Here is a 17,726-nt window from a genome sequence, read left to right on the forward strand (position 1 = left end):
TTGTTTTATCATAAACTGGGCTTTGGTACTTTATTCCTCTCAAGCCGTTTCAGCCAAAGTCTTTGTAGAATAAGAAGCATTTATTGGGGCGATTATTCTAAAATTTATTTCAAGTAACTTTTATTTCAGTGCATGTACAGGATCACGAGGCCAAACTGATAAAAACTGCTTTCAAAGGTGTGCTGACTCAGGACACCCTGATTAAATCTGTTTCGGATTGTTTGGTGGGACACATTCACAGTGTCCTGCTGAAGGTCATTTTGTAGCTGTGGCAGTGCTCACCCTGTTCCTCCATGCAAAAAGGAGCAGATACCGGTCCTGGTATCATGGGTTATAATGATAATTTGCCAGGGAGTTTCTGGCATCACCAGCAGTTTATACTGACCATTATGGAAAAGTAATCTTGACTTGAAGTTGACCCATTAGAGCATTAACTTAAATGTTCTCATTAAACAGTGAAAAATAGTTGAAATCAGTGATCATTTAAAAAGAAACCAGTTCTAGTATTGTATTGCAATTTTTATTTCATTTGCTCAAACAAAAACAATATGTTAGCATGTAAGAAAAGACTAGACATGAGAACAGTATGGTACATTTCAGATGATAAAAGAATACGTCTGGAAACCCCTCTACAAAACTTACTTCAGCCAGTCATCTCTGCCATTATTCCCGCAAATTCACAACTTCCATTCCCTCAGCTGGATTTACAAAGTATTTCCATCATTGAGCAGACCTCACAGCCAAAACCAAAACGTTTTTTTTCCAATCAGAGATTTCCTAGCATGTAAAGAAAGCTAAGCTGCTGAACACAAAGAGTTTCTGTGACATTTAAAATGGCATGAGGGAACACAGAACACTGCAGCCAGACTCACTGGGACTTCCAAACAGGGCTTCAGGCTTACAAAAAACTAAATCACACACACTGAAGATCATCTTTGAACCCTCGTAGGCCTTGTGTATCAAAGTTTGATTGTACTTCTGAGCTGTAAGAGAAGCAGCTTCACAGCTGCATGGAAAGAAGTCATGAGTTATGTTGAAAGCAAACAGAAAAACACTTGGTGCAAAGATGTTTTCTTGGAGGGAACAGTACCAAAGTGATTGAAACTCTCCCTTTAAAATCAACTTGACCATGATGAACAAAGAAAGAAACTGCAGATGATCATAATGACAGTCCCATAGATATTATTACTAGTCAACTTTAAATCTTTGACATATTAAATGCAACTTCGGAACAAGGCACAAACTACACAGCTCCACAAAAGAGAAACTTTTCTTGATCAAAACATTTCCACTTCCATTGTGACATCTTTCTGCTTTTGACAAAATCATTAAAACCTAAAATAAAAAGGCGACTTTTCTGAGATTGATAATGTTTAGCAGGAGACCGTCAGGGTTAAAATCCTTTGGCGAGAGAGCCACAATGTTGGTGACAGAGGCTCTGAGCGACAGCTGTCACGGTGGATTGCTTTGTTTGTGTGTGTGGGTTTTTTTGTCTTAAAGTGCAATCGATGCTGTGTAAACACTCTTGGTGAATGAGTTGATGAAACAGCCTTTTTTTAAGTGGATAAACCTAAACTGTCTCCAAAAAAACATTCCTCCATGGATCACACCATGTCCACACATGAACTGAAACTGCTTTCATATTGTGTTCACAGTATTTTCGAACCAATCTCAAACTGATGACTGTAACTGAAGAGGAAAATTACATTTCTCAATGTGTGATGGCTGATCTTATGTAGCAAAGCTATAACATCAAAGCCCTTAAACAGTTGTGTAGAATGAGATCCACCAGAGGCGCCAACAGCCACTGAAAGACATGATTATCAAGCCATCTGTTGGGTTAAGTAGTATAAAAACTGTGGTGATAACAACAACAACAACAACAAATTAGCCAGTTAACCCAAAGATTCTTCTAAAGGGGGCATGGCCACATATTTTACACACAGTTTATAGACGTACCATTAGAATTTTGACGATGGTGTAATGGTTTCTTTGGTCTGGTAGGAATTTCAAAATTCTTCCTCATGAATTCATAATCAGGTCCTCATGGTCACCTCAGCCTGCACTACAAAGCAAATCTGGCATTACAATGTTGGAAGTGTGCTCTTTAGATTCATCATGCAGGTAGCTGGTTCATCGAAACTTAAGGCTTCACTCGCACTTAATTTTTCAAGTGCCAGCTAATGACATCACCTGCTAGGCAATGAAACCGTCATGAAAAAAAGAGTTGCTTGTGCAATCTGCATATTTGCAAAGTTGCACACAGATAGCTAGTTTAGTTAAGCTGCGTTAGCCTGCCTTGTGAGTGACTAGTTGTTGTCAATATGACGGTAGTGTCTGCAAAGATATGCCCCCAAAGGACACGAACAGCCACTGTCTGGCACTAAAGCAACCTCTCCACATACGAATACTGCCTCACTGAGGCTAATGGAGTTAGCAGTTAGCGTTATCCAAGTTAGCCGCCTGTCACCAACTTCTACAGAAATGATCAATTGCTTCACTTTGATCCCAAACAGCATGTTTCACTGGTCTGCTGCTCTTTTGGGATATTTACATCATTTTGCTTGCTACCAGCAGCACAGAAACATGTGCACAATATGGCTGGCAGGTGCTAACAAGTTTTAGCAGCCCTCTCAACAGCACACAACTAGCAAAGAATCACCAAGCCAGATGAGCACTTGATGTTACCCCTATTCAAAGTGAAATACGGGTGAGAATGTTGGAAATGTTGACAGGTGCCCAAGGGAGCTAGCATTAGCTGTCACTAACTTTTAAGTAAAATAGTGATTACTCAGTGCAATTATCAGCTTTTCCATTTGATGTTAAATTACAGGCTGAACAAGCTTGTTTGCTCAGGCGTTTTTAGAATGTAATCGAAACATCGCAAGCAACACACTGCATCCAAGATCGTGTGGGCAACACAAAATGTCACAAGTGAGAGTTGGAGTCCAGAGAGACGAAACCTGAAACGTGTGTGGGATTGCTGCCTAGGAGTGACCTGTGGAGATGCTTGCAATATACACTACAGACGCTCACGTTAAAACGTCACCCCCTCTTGAATGCTTCAATCGGCTCCTGCAGAGCACACTGTGGCTGTTAGCTAGCCAAGAAACTCTATTACGTTTTGGAAATGGCCACTCTTCAGGATCTCATTCAGACAACAAGAGTACAGAACCATACCACAGACTTTCATCCATTGCCTCAACCTGTTGTGTTGTATCTTGAAGCTTTGTTGGGACATCAGTCTCTCAGCTCCAAACATCTCTCTCTTATACTGATTGTACTTTAAGCACTGAAGTTAAAGACATGCTGAAAGTGACAGTTCTCCTATCTTATATCATAGCATGATAGGGGTAAATACAGTTTGTCATTTTAAGGATTTGACAGCAGCAGGAGAAAAAGGCAAAGAAAAAAAATGACACGGTAAGCACTGGTGAAAGAATGAATGGCACATTCATGTCCTTGCATGGACACCATCTCTTAGATTTTTGGGTTGTCCGGTGCACCTTTTGAAAAAAAAAAAGTTTAATTTTATAAATGTTTTAAAATGAAAACAGAACATCCCCCCTCCAAAAAAACCCAACAAAAAAACAAAACTAATAATAAAGTTCACCTCCAATGTGGCTACAGATACAGTATCCTAGGATTTATAGAAGAAAAATTCTGAGTGTGCTGTGATATAGAAATGAATTCCATGAAATGATGTCTTACAGTGTTGCGCTGTTATTCAATCACATCAGCTTTCAGCTTTACAGAAAGGTGGTGGTGACACAGTAACATCCAACAGGGGCCCAGAAGGGGCCCCCCGCAAAACAAAAAAAAGAAAAAAAAGAAAAAAAAAGAGACACTGAAATGTTTGGTGGTGTTTAGGAGCAGGGCTGTAAAAAGAGATGCTACACTTATTGCTTGTATTAAAACTTGTGACGGGTAATGCAAATTCGTGGCAGACCTGTGACCTTCGCCATACTAAGAAAACAAACATGCTAAAACAAAAAAAACCCACAACAGACTGAGAAGGATGGATGATAGAGACTCGTTAAATCAAGGGAAGGGGAACACCTATCTATACGTCTGGTCGAGGCGCATGGCAGGTGAATCAGCACTTCTGTTCAACAGGTAAAGTTTGGTAGAGAGCTACAGGCAGCTACACCCCTCAGTGTCTCATCCACCTGCCGCTCGACGACAGAAAAATGACAAAAACGCTCGCTTTGGGAGGGAAACGACGCCTCTGATGATGACTTCACAGATGAAGAGACGGGCCAGGGAGCATCCTGTATAAAGACTGGATTATTGAGCTACTCATATGGCCGTAGATCCACACTGAAACAGACGTTGGTGGAGAGATTTTATTTTTTTTGTCTAACTTTTTCTCTCTTTTGTATATGTTCAGGTTAAAATAGTATTTGAGGAAGACGAGCTTTACAGTGTCCTGCAGTGTTAGCCTCCACCAGAGACTGTCAGTCCTTCATACGCAAACACACGCTACCCCTATGGCATTATGGGAGAAAAGTTTTTAAGTTTCCATCCTTCGGCTCTCTGCACACTCTTGATAAAACTTTTGATAGTGAGCAACTTGTGGTTATTACAGTATCACAGAAGAGTTCACTATTTGATTTATTTTCTTCTTATAGGAGGACAAACAGAGAGGAGCCATCTTTGCATAAAGACTTTCGCTCCTCTGTCCTCCAGGATGCCCTCAGCAGGAAGGCGAGGGGAGAGAGGGGGTTGTGAGATGGGGCAGTGGGAATACGAGGCTTTGCAGAATGGATTCTGTGAGTCACAGCTATCAAAGGCTACAAATCTCCTACCAACACCAGCCTGTCTGACACTGCTCCGCACCAGATAATGTCCTCTCTGTGTGGTAAAATGATTTTTGTCGTAATCGCCACCGTTTTTTGTTGTTTTCTGTTGTTATATTGTCATGTCTTTAAGTCGACCGTGGTTGTGTGTCGGTTCTCGTGGGTGTTTCTGAACGGGGAAGTCCGATTCCTCTATGCTGTGCTGGACCTACCCAGCTCCTCCCGGATTGCTGAAACACAGAACAAAGACACGGCCACATTCTTAACGTGGATCACAATAAACGAAGCCAACAACTGCAGTTCCTGTAACACTCACTCAAGGCTGGCTTCAAGGGTGAGTCAGTTTCCCCATGTTAAAATACCCAACTTTGGGTGAATCTTTGTAGAAGTGAAAGAATTGGAGCAAAGAGTTATGAACCACCACACTTCTCCAGCGGGTTTGTGCTGTTGGCACCTATTATAGCAATGCCAACAGAATTTAAAAAGTATGAGCTCCTTTGAAGGTACACACCCAAGAAGATGATGCTCCAGTCGTGGTGAATGAAATTATAGTATTTTAGTTGTCAGTCAATTAGAACTAACAAGCAGATATCTGTATCCTTACCTCACACTAGATGCACTGCAAAACACTGCTAACCAAACTTGCTAGCTTGCTAACTTGCTTAATGGACAAGTTAGACCTTCTTGTCAAAATATGATCACTTCTGGCTCTCACAAAATAAAAATAAAAAAATAAAATAAAAAAAAAAGTGTCCAGAAACCAGGGGGTTAAACCTCTTGGGGTTAGCATCCACCTTTTATATGCACCTATGGTCGTAATGGTTCTGGGAGTGACTAATGTAGACCGCATGGGAATTTTACAAATATAAAACTTGTTGATGGCAATATCAATGAAATGTCAGTATCAGAAATCATCTTTATCCTTTTGCAAGTATGCTTCATAACAGTCTGACTAGAATCCTTTCGTTACATGACAGATGCATTTTTAAAAACAGACTTTTTGGACAATTTCTAAAGGAACCCTTGGAGTTTGGTTAGTTTAGGGCTTCTACGCTGCATATGTCATAAAGCATGTTCTTGTTGTGTGGCAGGCACCTAGAAATCCTTCCTACTGCTGCAAAACAACAAACTGCATGTGAACAATTAGATTATGGCTTCAACTTACAAACATAAAGCACAATCTCACATTTAAAGATGTGACTGCACGTTTCTAAGAACAGGGTTTGTAGGTAGGTTTTTCACTTCCTGTTTTCAACCAGCATTTAAACATAAAACAGGCTAGCCTTGAATAAATGAAGTAATTCATACAATGGCCAGTAGAAGGATGGATTACTGCACTGTTGTGTTTAGTATGGACTCACTACAAAGCCTTGCTGGTCTTTCTGTAGGATGGCTAAAGTGGTGATAATTACCATCAATGAGCTCTTCTTTTAGTTTTGACAGCTCCTTCCTCATCTCATCAAGAATGTCCTAAAAAAAAAAAAGAAGTCACATTTTCATATAAACATGATAAATGTCATTAGACCTCAGAGACGAGCTCGTCTTGTGCAATTGTTAATTTTGGCCCCCCCTTTTCCTTCTTTTACTGTGGGTACGCATCCTGGCAACTGGTAAAAGAAGCTCCCATCTCAACTTTACAAAGTAGCTAATCCCTTCTTAGGTAATCTCTGTGGGATTAGGGCTAAAGACTTACTTAATGACACCAAGATGCAAACAAAGTGACATACAGAGTATGGAAGGCGTACTAAAATGATGAGCCTCAAGTTTGACCTATAACTTCAACCCAGGCTTACTCAGTGAGACAGTGAGTGTGGTGAGTGGGTCTGTGGGCTGTCACGTCTGTGGCCAGTTGTAGTGACAGATATGCAGAACTCTGACAGACTCTTTACTTATCTAAGAGGCTCATTCACAAGGTCAGAGGGAGGAGCTGCCTTCTAACAGGACTGCACACACCCACACTACCACGCACTGAACTACTAACAGGGCTGCATAAATAATGAAGAAACACAGACCAAGGTCAATAGACGCTCCAGTTCCAAGTTCCATTTTACTTTTATTTTACAACAACAGCACTATACAGCTGACTTGCTTTAATATGAAAACTTTGTGGAGCAATATTGATATTGTCGGGCGACTTTTGGGCCACAAGGAAAAGAAATTCAGTCACCATATACTGCAACAACCTGAAAACCACAATCACAGTATCAAAGGGAATATACAGAAATAAAATCTGTGTCTAAAAATGTCTACTTACCTGTTTCAATCTATCATAGTCAACAGCTTCTGTTGGCACACCATTGGCACTTAAGGATGCAGTAGGTGTAGGAGTGGATTTAGGTCTATGAGAAAAGACAAAGAGCATAGAAACTACTTGTAAGATCATAAAGCAACACCAGCTACTATGTGATTTATGAGTAATAAATGGAGGTTTTGAGCTCAGTAAAATTATTTAAACCACACAATCTGCCCTCCTGCAAGAATGCTGACTTTTGTTTAGATGCTTATAAAGCAACTTGAGTAAATTACACCATGAGAGAAAACAGCAGTCGAATAAATACGTCTCAAACTGTATTTGAATCTCTTTTATAGAGGAGGAACCATAAATAGTTGAGATGATAACAAATAAAAACAAATCTGATGTAATATTTGACATCATTTACATGATAATAAACTCTCCAATCAAACGTGTCTGTCACCACAGGCAGGAGATTTATTAGTATGCTGAACTGCACACTGAGCATTTTCTCTTTTGTGTTAGTCCGATATAAAATGCACATAAACACAATTAGCAGCCAAATCCTGGTTGATGCATGCACAAACATTGGATACTGTACACAGAGACATGCAAGGGAATACACAGAAAAGCAAACACACAGTTCTCAGCCACCTATCAAACTGAAATAAAGAGGGGGCAGGTCCAGTTCATGAAATATACTATAATTATATGGAAACTAAATATTAGACTATGCAGTATGGATAGTCCAATATCCATACTGTGAACACACCAAAATATTAAATTCCTTATTAATGCACTGGCACGTTCTGATATGACACAGACTCAGCATTAAGAAGCTGGCAGGTTAAATACTGGGTGCACTGGATATTTGTCTTCTCACATGTTCCTCTGTCAGCTGATGTCTAGGAGAGTTAAGGGCGTGACATAGTCACTCATACCAGATATCCCAAGAATGTGGTTGAGCTGAAGCTTCTCTGGAAAGAATAATAGTATAAAATTCACTGTGGAGAACTGAAAAACTTATAAAAAGGTTATTGCTTCCAGAAGATGTTCCCTTACTTTTCCCACAGCTCTGGAAATATTGAATGTGTCCGTTATTAAATGAAGCAACCTCTGTTTGTCTAGACAGAGATCAGACCACATTCCTAACAGTGCAAATACACTTTACTACCCCTGTCTTTTTAAGGAGGAAACCTGAGGTGTGGCACAACTTCCCTGGACACCCCCCCCCCCCCCCCCCCCCCCGCCACTCACGCACACTTAAAGGAAGGAGGAGGATACCAGTAATTAAGAGAAGGCTGGTATTGCCCCATACACCATGTGAGGGACAAAAAACATTCAGAGCAGCCAGTTACTTTCAAGATAGGACACGTGACAGGAATGAGAAGTGAAGGAAAAGGAAGTGACCTAAACAGCAGGTCATTAGGTACTTATGGGACTGGGAAAAATTCGGAAACTGAGTTTGTGGTGTGTTTGTGTTCCTTTTCATGCTGGTCTCAGAACAAAAGAAACGGTGAAGGTAAGAAACAGACTGAGGAAGATAAATCAGTGCGCACACATTATACAACATTTACACAATAATTTAAAAAAATTTTAAAGCAAACAAATTAGTGTTTTGCGGATGATTTGGTGTATGTGTATATTGTGATTTACCTGCCCAAATGCTGCCCATTGCACAGTAATACAAAATATAAAAAGTAGTACAGGGGTGGCTGTAGCTCAGGTAATAGACACCACTACCTGAGCTACAGATACACATTCACATCCCGATGTGAATGTGTATGAATGTTAGATAGGGAGCACTTAACAGTTTAGAAAAAGTGCTTGTGTGAATGGGTGTGATTGGGTGAATGAACGAGTTGTATAAAGCGCTTTGAGTGCTCAGAGTAGAAAAGCAATATATAAGAACCAGTCCATTTACCATTTACCATTACAGTAAAAGTCAACGTTTTTCTGGTCAGATCAACAAAAAGCTCCGATGCGTGCAACACTACAGGGTCTGACAAGTGACAGTCTGCTCAGCTCAGCTCTCTGTGGGCTGCATATGAAAGTCAATTTTATTGAGCTGGAATCAAAAACACCCATCTGGTCTTCTCTCTTGTGTACACACACACGCACGCAGTCTTATCTGTCAGAGCCTGCTGGAACTGTTCTGGCTCTTCAAAGATAATACTCTGCCAAGTCTACTCTACACTGGGTGGACACACATTTTTGTGTTGGTCTGTATGATAGGGTGGGTGTACAGTATGTGACGCACACATATGGATTTCCCCATTTAAAATAAATTAAGTTCTGAGTGCAGCGGGCACACAGCATGCAAACACAATGACTAGATTATATTAGAAACCCATCATCCAGACACACACTGATTTAGAACACACCAAATTGGACCAAATGGCACGTATCAAACAACAGATGAGCAGGCCCGGCCCCCTACAAGCCTGATAAATGTAATAAAGAACACAAAGACGGCACACGATTCAGTCCAAACATCCAAGCACTTCGAAAGATCTCCTCTCCAACCAAATCGTCACAGCAAACCTCAACTTTAAAGGAAATTTGATTTGAAGAAAAAAGGTTCTCTCAAACTTTTCAGGGCTTTTTCGCTCTACCTGTTGGAGGAATCTGCTCCCATGGGATTTCTCCACGGAGACTCTCGTCTGTGTGAGCAGCAGAAACACTGACTTTACAAATTACAGTGTAAAATCTATATATGTACTGCAAAACGCCAGCCTAATGGGAAGGCTTCTGTTAATAAGTGGTTGTGTAGATGTAAGAAAATACCTGGTAAAATCCTGATATAGGTTATGTTTACTTAAAGTTTCTTGTGGAGTTCCACAAGGTTCAATACTCGGCCCCCAAACTGTTTATACTATATAGATGATATCTTATATGTTACATGTGTGGTGATGTCACTCATTTCAATTACTTTCTGCTGCTGTGGAAAAAGTCTGAAACAGCTTCTCATTTCTGTGTAAAGGAAATTAAAATGTACTATAATTCAGTGATAAAGTATATTTAAAACAACAACAACAACAAAAAAAAAAAACCCTCAAAACAAACAAAAAACCCCCCAAAAAACCCCAGAAACATGTGGGACCGCCTTTGGGTGAAAAGTTCTGAGTTTGATCCTTTTTTGGATCGAATCTGATTCATAGCTGTTGTTGTTCAGGCTAATATTAGTTAATGCTAGCATGCCTGCTAACATAGAGGAAGTATATTTTTTGATACATAAAATATGGTCTTGCATGGTTAAGGTTGACTAATTCGTCCACCACACACCTTCATCTGGTTATGGATGTACACCAGTTTTATTATTTGGGTCACTACTATATATGAAAATATGTGGTAAGGATGCCATTACATTCTCACCCGTTCATTCTCACACACACGCTGGTGGTCTTATGAATCTGCACATAAAGGCCAGGATAAGCTTTAGTGGTGTTAGCCAGCACTAAACGGCCCCAGCAGCGCATCATGCTAAAGCTAGTTGATGCTAATGCTTCAATATATCCTCGTATAGTTTCAGATGCTAGGAAATCATGTTTAGCTGTGTCACACTGCCATTCAGTTAGGAAATGATCGGCATTCATAACCTGGGTGAACTTAATAAACAAAAATTTAATTTAGAACATAAATGTACTTGTAATAAACAAACATTTCAAATGGAGACGCAGGAAGACACTGTACCTTCCAATAACTGGAGATTTGCTACCATTCATGGTGTTTGTTCTTTCCCATGGCTTCCTGGGCATGTCTGGAAAACAGAAAACAAAATATAAGAAATACTGAAACCAAACATGAACCGACATTAAGATCAGTATGTCTATAACCTAACTAGATTAAAACTAGCTGTAAACCTTGTCACCAGTTTCAGGAAGATGCTTGTTAGCTGCTAATGCTGTTGTCTTCATTTAACACTCACCTGGTGTGCTACAAGCTGACACTTTAGGGGTCGTATTTATCTCACCCTCCTCCTATTGGGCACACAGAAACAAGATTTAATGAGTCACAATAAGGATCAAGAACAGGTCTTGTGATGGAGTGTCTACACAGAATCACAGACATCTTTTAAACAAGTTTCATCTGTAACACCAACACAGAGACTCAGAATTTTATCCTGTCTTCCTTCTCTCACCCCAACCAGTCGCGGCAGATAGCCGCCCCTCCCTGAGCACTGGTTCTGCTGGAGATTTCTTCCTGTTGAAAGGGAGTTATTCCTTCCCACTGTTGCCAAAGTGCTTGTTCATAGGGGGTCACATGATTGTTGGGTTTTTCTCTCTGTGTATTATTGTAGGGTCTACCTTACAATATAAAGCGCATTGAGGCAACTGTTGTTGTGATTTGGTGCTGTATAAATAAAACTGAATTGAATTATTCCTTTTATATTAAACCAAAAACATTTGAGATCAAGACAAAATAACAGTGTGCAGAAATTAAATGTTGTCAACTGACAAAAAAACGCTCCCTTAAAAACTGACCACATATCTAGAGGCACAAGTTGGGAAAGATGGAACGTGGCTGTTGCTATATGCAGGTAGAAAGCACTAGATGATTTGTAATTATAAGCAAGAAGTTGACTCTTAAATGCCTTTAAATACCTGTGTGCAAAACATTCATATTGGCCTCCCTACTTCCACTGCCCTTATTAAGCCTGGCAGAACCATGACCAAAGCTTACAAAAACAAACAAACAAAAAAAAAAAACCAGGAAACTAAATCAAACAAACAAAAAAAACCTAAAAGGCTAGATTTTCTCCATAGAATGATGTATAAGTAATTAATATAATACTCTAAGAATAGAAAATAGTATGGAAAATGTTCAACAGATAGAATTCAACCATGTTAAGTGCTATTTAAATAGTGATTGGTTTATATCTTTATTAATATATCCACAACTCAAAACACTTTATTTTCTGCAATTTAGGTAAGTACTAGAAACTTTATGACATATGTCAATAGTAACAGACAGGTATGTAGAACATGACATCCTCTAAAGGCATACAGACTTTCATATCGAAAGTACTCAGTGATCAAGGAGTGAAATGACTCTGAAATAACCAAAGCACACTGAGGAGCTATCGTCTGACGATAGCAATAATGACATTTTGAAACAAAGTCAAACACAGGAGCATAGCATGACAGGGGCTTAGACGATGGTTCTGATGTTACTTACTGATCTCTGGTCAGGTTCAGGTGACGAGCCCTTCTCCGCAATTCTTCTCCTGTAAGATGTAAAAAGCCCAGGCACAGCGAGGAGGGCTTAAACACTGATCGATATCAAGTCTCATTTCCAAATTTAAAACCACTAATTGCCTATTTTCAGAAATTAGGACAAAATTTGCATGATGAACAGACAAATCTGGTTTTGGATGATAATATCATGCGAGTGTACCTCCTGGCTAATAGGGCGCTCATCTCCTCCATAAGCCCTCCTCCTCCAGGAAGGGGCCCGTTACCTCTGGCCTCTGATTTAGCCCCTGTGGCCCCCATCATGGCTGCTGCCAGAGCTGCCCCTGCATCATCACTCTGAAGGGCCACAAGCAAAAACACATTTGTGTTCTTCATAAACAGAGAAGATATTTACAGTGTTTGGGAAATAAATAGAATAAATGAAAAAGAATTGATGTTTTTCATACTCATTTTATATCAGAAAAGCTATGTTTTTTTTAAAGAAGTACAATTCATATTTTACTTAAAACACAAGTAACCATGTAGTCATTGGCAGACAGTGAGCATTACATGAAATCCTCCTGTGAGCCCTAATGAGATGTGACAGATGGTGACTGTGTGTGTGTGTGTGTGTGTGTGTGTGTGTGTGTGTGTGTGTGTGTGTGTGTGTGTGTGTGTGTGTGTGAGTGAGAGAGAGAGAGAGAGAGAAATCATGTGTGAACATGGTGTGTTTGGATAATGTTTTAGTGACTGTGAGATCGTGTATGATGATATGATGATTGGGGGTGACAGAAGTGTATGCATATGCAACCAGTTGCCTTCCTAATACTTATACACTGTATCCTAAATGGTTCACTTATGAAGACGTGTTAGTCGAGCTTTCCATTGGTCCATTAACAAATCAAGCGCTCACCCTTGGCACTTTGCGCAGCTTGGCTCCAGCGAGGGCAGCAGCCAGGCCTGAGAGAGGGCGGTCCTCTGCAGGAGAGAACAGTCCGGTGGGAAGAGGTGGTGCTGGGGGTGGTGGTGGAGCTCCGGGAGGGGGAGGGGGACCCGGCGGAGGAGGTGGCGTCCCGCCTGGAGTCAGTGTCGGAGGGAGTGGAGGAGGTGGCGGGGGTGGAGGGTGGCCGCCGGGGGTGGTGGGGGTGACGGCCGGGGTAGCAGCCGCAGAGGTCACAGTGGAGCCGGGTGGCAGGGGTGGAGGTGGGGGAGGGGTGGGGGTGGTCAGCCCTGGAGTCTGTCCCACGTCTGTTAGGGAGAGGGGTGGAATAAGGAGCAGTGGGGGATGGGTGAAAACAGAAAGACATTTTTCAGAACAATTCCAGACACAAACCTGCGGACGGCAGGATGTTTGCATTAAAACTGATCACACTCCAGCGATTAGATGGATCTCTGGGGTGGGACCACACAAAATAGCATGATTACATTCCATATTGTTAAAGCAATGATTCTGTGTTACCTCAACAGAAGTCTTACTTTTCCTGTTGATTCTGTTTTATGCTTAAGCAAATCAAATTCCTTTTTTTTTTTGGAAAGGGGGAAGGGCAAAAGCTCTTTGGGGAAGGGCACGAAAAGACAGGAGGAAAAACCCTATTTTCATGCTGTCTTTAATCTGACACTGGATAGTTAAGTTGACTGTTAAATGATGAGAAAATGTATTGAAAATGGATTAGGATTAATCCATGCAGACTGAACTATCACTTTTGAGGGGAAAAAAACCCCCAAATAGGCAAAGTAGTTCTATTTTCTTAAACATGATACTGACTTATGTTTGTTTATCTGTGGCTGACATTTAACTGTCATATTTCATTTTGACCCTGCTGGCTACGTGTTAGCCACAGGTTTTCAGATCAATTATTAATTTGAACTGCATTACTGGAACCAAACTGCAGGATTTGTTGCCAGTGTGTCCCTACTTTTCATTATTCCCTCCCTTGGCTTTATCCGTCAAACTCTGCCAGCACTAAATGTTTCAGCCAAAATAAATCTTCGTTCAGCCACATACTGCCATTGAATCTGCTGTGCAGTAAAGGTGGATTTAATTTTCAAATTCAACACAACATATAAAAGGAATGATGGCATGCCACATCATACTAGAGCAAATTTGTTTTATTAAAATGTGGAATTAATGAGTGGATTTGCGTTTAAAGGAAGGCAGCGTGCCAAAGGGGTAAGTCAGACATCACAATTGCTTTTCATGGTTTACTGAAAACCCAATTTGGACCATTTATTATTCCAATAAACAGAACTAAGACATGCAAGCCACACTAAACATTCAATTAAACAAACATTTTGGTGCAATGACACACATACACATACAAGCATGCATGTACACACCAATGCATAATAACCAAAAGACAATTATGAAAAGGAACTTGGGAAGAAGCATTAATTCATAAATGAGTCTCAAACAACCAGATGTTTGCTTCATGTGGGATAGTTTGTGCGGAACCTATGGTATGATACAAGTAATCCAGCCTCTTTCGGCCAATCATTGTGATGAACTCTGTGAAATATTTGTTGTTACTTTACTCTGAGTACAAATCAGCTCCTTTGCCCATCTTTACTTTTAAGCATATTCCCTACAGGTGCACCAATCAGAGCCTGTCTCAAAAAAATTAGATCAGGTATATCAAAGGTTCTGTGTTTGCTGCACCTTCTGTCAGAAGGAGCACGCCCATCACTAGTGGGACAATTAACATAGTTAAGAGGAAGCTAACAGTTGCATTTCAAAGTGACACCAGTTTTTCTTTTCTTTAGACTTTTTGACATTACCCTCTAAATCAATGACAGTTTTCCTATTAGCTTCTCTCTTAATGTTTGGTGCATTCCTAATATTACAGAACAAGTTCATGTGGATAAGATCTGAACAGCACAGTCGATGTTCCACTGATCAAGTCTTGAGTGAGCTTCCAGCTGTGCCTGCTTAGAAATTGGCTTCCAGACCCAAAGTAAAAAAATCAAATTATGGAGAGTGAAAGGTCAAATGTGTGTGAAGCTTGTCTGAGAATGAAGAAAAACAAATCAGGCAAGAGATGAAGAAAGCAAGAGTTTTACGCAGGTCTGTCAAAGACACAGACATGCCATGCTGAACGACAACACATTTCATATCCAATGAACAGCCAGCCAACACGAGGACATACACAGGCTTTGTGAGACTAACAAAGAAGCTAGACAAGTTGGAAAACAATAGCTGTTACACATTGAGATCCCACAAAAAGTTACCATAGTGAATATTTTAATATTAGAAATTGTAACCAGACTGAGTTGAGTTACAGCAACCAGGAAAGGCACAATTTTTCTAAAGAAAACTCCTAGATCAGTCTGTGTCACAGGACTTACTTTGTGTTGTGGCCAGATCAGTGACAATGTAACAACCAACCCCTGTTAGAGTGTGAGTTGCAAGCAGTGAAAGACAGAGGGGAGAAAAGCAGTGAGAAAGAGAGAGCAGAATCCAGACTGGAGGCCTTACCCTGGGGCTGGGGCTGACAGGAGGAATCCCCCTGAGCCGATTGGGGCTCTGAGCCTGCGGCTGTGTCCAGCTCCCCTGGCCCCGACAGACCCAGGCCCACAGGGAGGGAGAGGTGTTCAGCAGAGGCAGAGGTGGCAGCAGCAGCTGCAGCAGCAGGGGGCGCTGTGGAGGGAGAGGGCACACCAGGAGCCTGGGATGAGGAGGGGGGAGACGAGACGGAGGAGGAAGACGGAGGGGGAGCTATGGGCGAGGGGAGAGGGGGTGGGGTAGGCGGGGGAGGTGGTGTTGGGCAGGTAATGCTGAGGGGGGTGTGGCCGTGTGGGATGGTCACAGGAGAAGGTGCGGGAAACATGGGTGGCCCATTGGGGGATGGCGAGGGAGGCTTTTGGGTGAGAGGGGATGGTGCGGCAATCGGGATCAGTGGCCTTGGACCGGTGGCCTTCCCCGGGGGGCTGCTTATCATGACCGGAGGTGAGGGGGGCAATGGAGTAAAATTGCACGCTGACCACACCACAGATTTGGGTGGAGGAGGAGTTGGAGCAGGGGCAGGAGCAGGGGCAGGTGGTGGGGCTTGGGGAAATGCCTGCTGTCGCCGTGGAACTGTGGCGTAGTGAGGCAGGACAGGATGGAAGGCAGAACCGAGTGAGGTGGCAAACCGGGAGGCCGAGTGCCTGAGCGGGGGGGTTGGGGGTGTTGTAGTGGAGGATGGCGACTGGGTCCCAGGAGATGGGTAAGTGGGCGTGGATGGAGATATGGGCGTGGAGGGCGTCCTGCCGTACTCCTGAGGTGTGGGGGTGCACAACGTGCTTTCGAAAGCTGGACGTGCGAATTGGACAAAACCGAGGTTGAGGACAAGACAGGACAGAAGCGGACAGAAGGAAGGAAAGAAGGCAGGAAGGAAGCAGCCGTCGTGCACACAGAAGGGAAAGACAGCAGGTGAGGAAAGATAGACGGAAGAAGGGAGGGAGGGAAAAAGAGAAGGGGGCAGATGAAGCAGAAAAAACCAGCACAGAGCTAAACTAAAGTTTTCCTCCAGCTTGTGTGTACGTTCTTAGGCTGAGGTGATGCTACTGTGTTAGTAAACAGGTGTTAGCACTGAGGACACAGGCAGAGATAGAAAGCTTTCAGACTTCTGCTCACTGAAAGGAGAGGGAAAGAATGAACGTACTGAGGACGACAATCAAATGACAACTTACCACTCATCTCACTCTGATATCTCACATAACAAATCCAAAGTATAGACGAACATACCAATGTCATAAAGACTATTCAACAGCAGCACAAACAGGTCCAGATAAATTAATTCTAGACATTAAACAATGAAAATTTCCTCAAATGTAATTGCAATAATCATGCATGAATACAACAACATTAATAAGATTAACAAAACTGGGGGCTTGTCCAGGATAAGGTGATGAAAGTTATATGGATAATCGTACTTTGGAGCAGTGTGATAGTTGCATGAAGAATGATTCTGTAAAGCATGATACTCCAATCTGTAAAGCTGCCTTCACACATGCACCTTTCACATTTTAGTAAGAGTCAGGCTGCGCTGTTGATAGTTTAATGATTGTAATGAGTATGCAGTATCGTCATACCTACATAATAACAGGCCCATCTTTCTCATTTGAAAGACAACATTCTGAACCCAATTCCTCGGCCTGGAGATCTTCCAGTTTGTAGTATACAGATGCATAGCTTATATGTCCAAATCAGAGTCTTTACTAGTAGACGGGATGCCCATATTGTAATTGGTGTCCAATATTTTTTTAAACTGATGTTTTAAGAACAAGAAAGGGATAATACATTAAAATGTAAAGAAAACGAGTCAAATTGAGCCTGAGGCCGCTTTTACTTCTTTTGCTTTAGAAAGTTAAGAAAATATAACATTTTGATGAAGAACCAGACAACAAGTATGCTTAGTTTATTTTTTCTCACCAACATTCATTTGTGTTGTTCAGAGAACAAGCACCCCCCCCCCCCCAAAAAAAAACAAAAAAACAAAAAACAAAAACAAAAAACAAGGCAGAAGTATGACTGGACTCAAT

The 17,726-nt window shown here is 41.5% G+C and overlaps 1 protein-coding gene across 5 annotated transcripts in view; it reads right to left on the reverse strand.

Moving 5' to 3' along the window:
- Positions 1-512: 512 nt before the first annotated feature.
- enah (ENAH actin regulator) overlaps positions 513-17,726 on the reverse strand; it is a 133,151-nt gene continuing 115,937 nt past the window's right edge. For 2 of the 5 annotated variants that reach the window (XM_063494884.1, XM_063494882.1), the window contains exons 6-15: positions 15,679-16,494; positions 13,120-13,454; positions 12,430-12,563; positions 12,211-12,259; positions 10,961-11,012; positions 10,726-10,792; positions 9,648-9,695; positions 7,054-7,138; positions 6,212-6,269; positions 513-5,029 (exon numbers count right to left, since the gene is read on the reverse strand). In XM_063494884.1, coding sequence (XP_063350954.1) covers positions 4,992-5,029; positions 6,212-6,269; positions 7,054-7,138; positions 9,648-9,695; positions 10,726-10,792; positions 10,961-11,012; positions 12,211-12,259; positions 12,430-12,563; positions 13,120-13,454; positions 15,679-16,494 — 1,682 coding nt within the window. In that variant the 3' untranslated portion in view covers positions 513-4,991. The remainder of the gene's footprint in view (positions 5,030-6,211; positions 6,270-7,053; positions 7,139-9,647; positions 9,696-10,725; positions 10,793-10,960; positions 11,013-12,210; positions 12,260-12,429; positions 12,564-13,119; positions 13,455-15,678; positions 16,495-17,726) is intronic. The other 3 variants (XM_063494886.1, XM_063494883.2, XM_063494887.1) reach the window with 3 other exon arrangements.

This window comes from Pelmatolapia mariae, linkage group LG15 (genome assembly GCF_036321145.2).
Source record: "Pelmatolapia mariae isolate MD_Pm_ZW linkage group LG15, Pm_UMD_F_2, whole genome shotgun sequence".
NCBI lineage: Eukaryota > Metazoa > Chordata > Actinopteri > Cichliformes > Cichlidae > Pelmatolapia > Pelmatolapia mariae.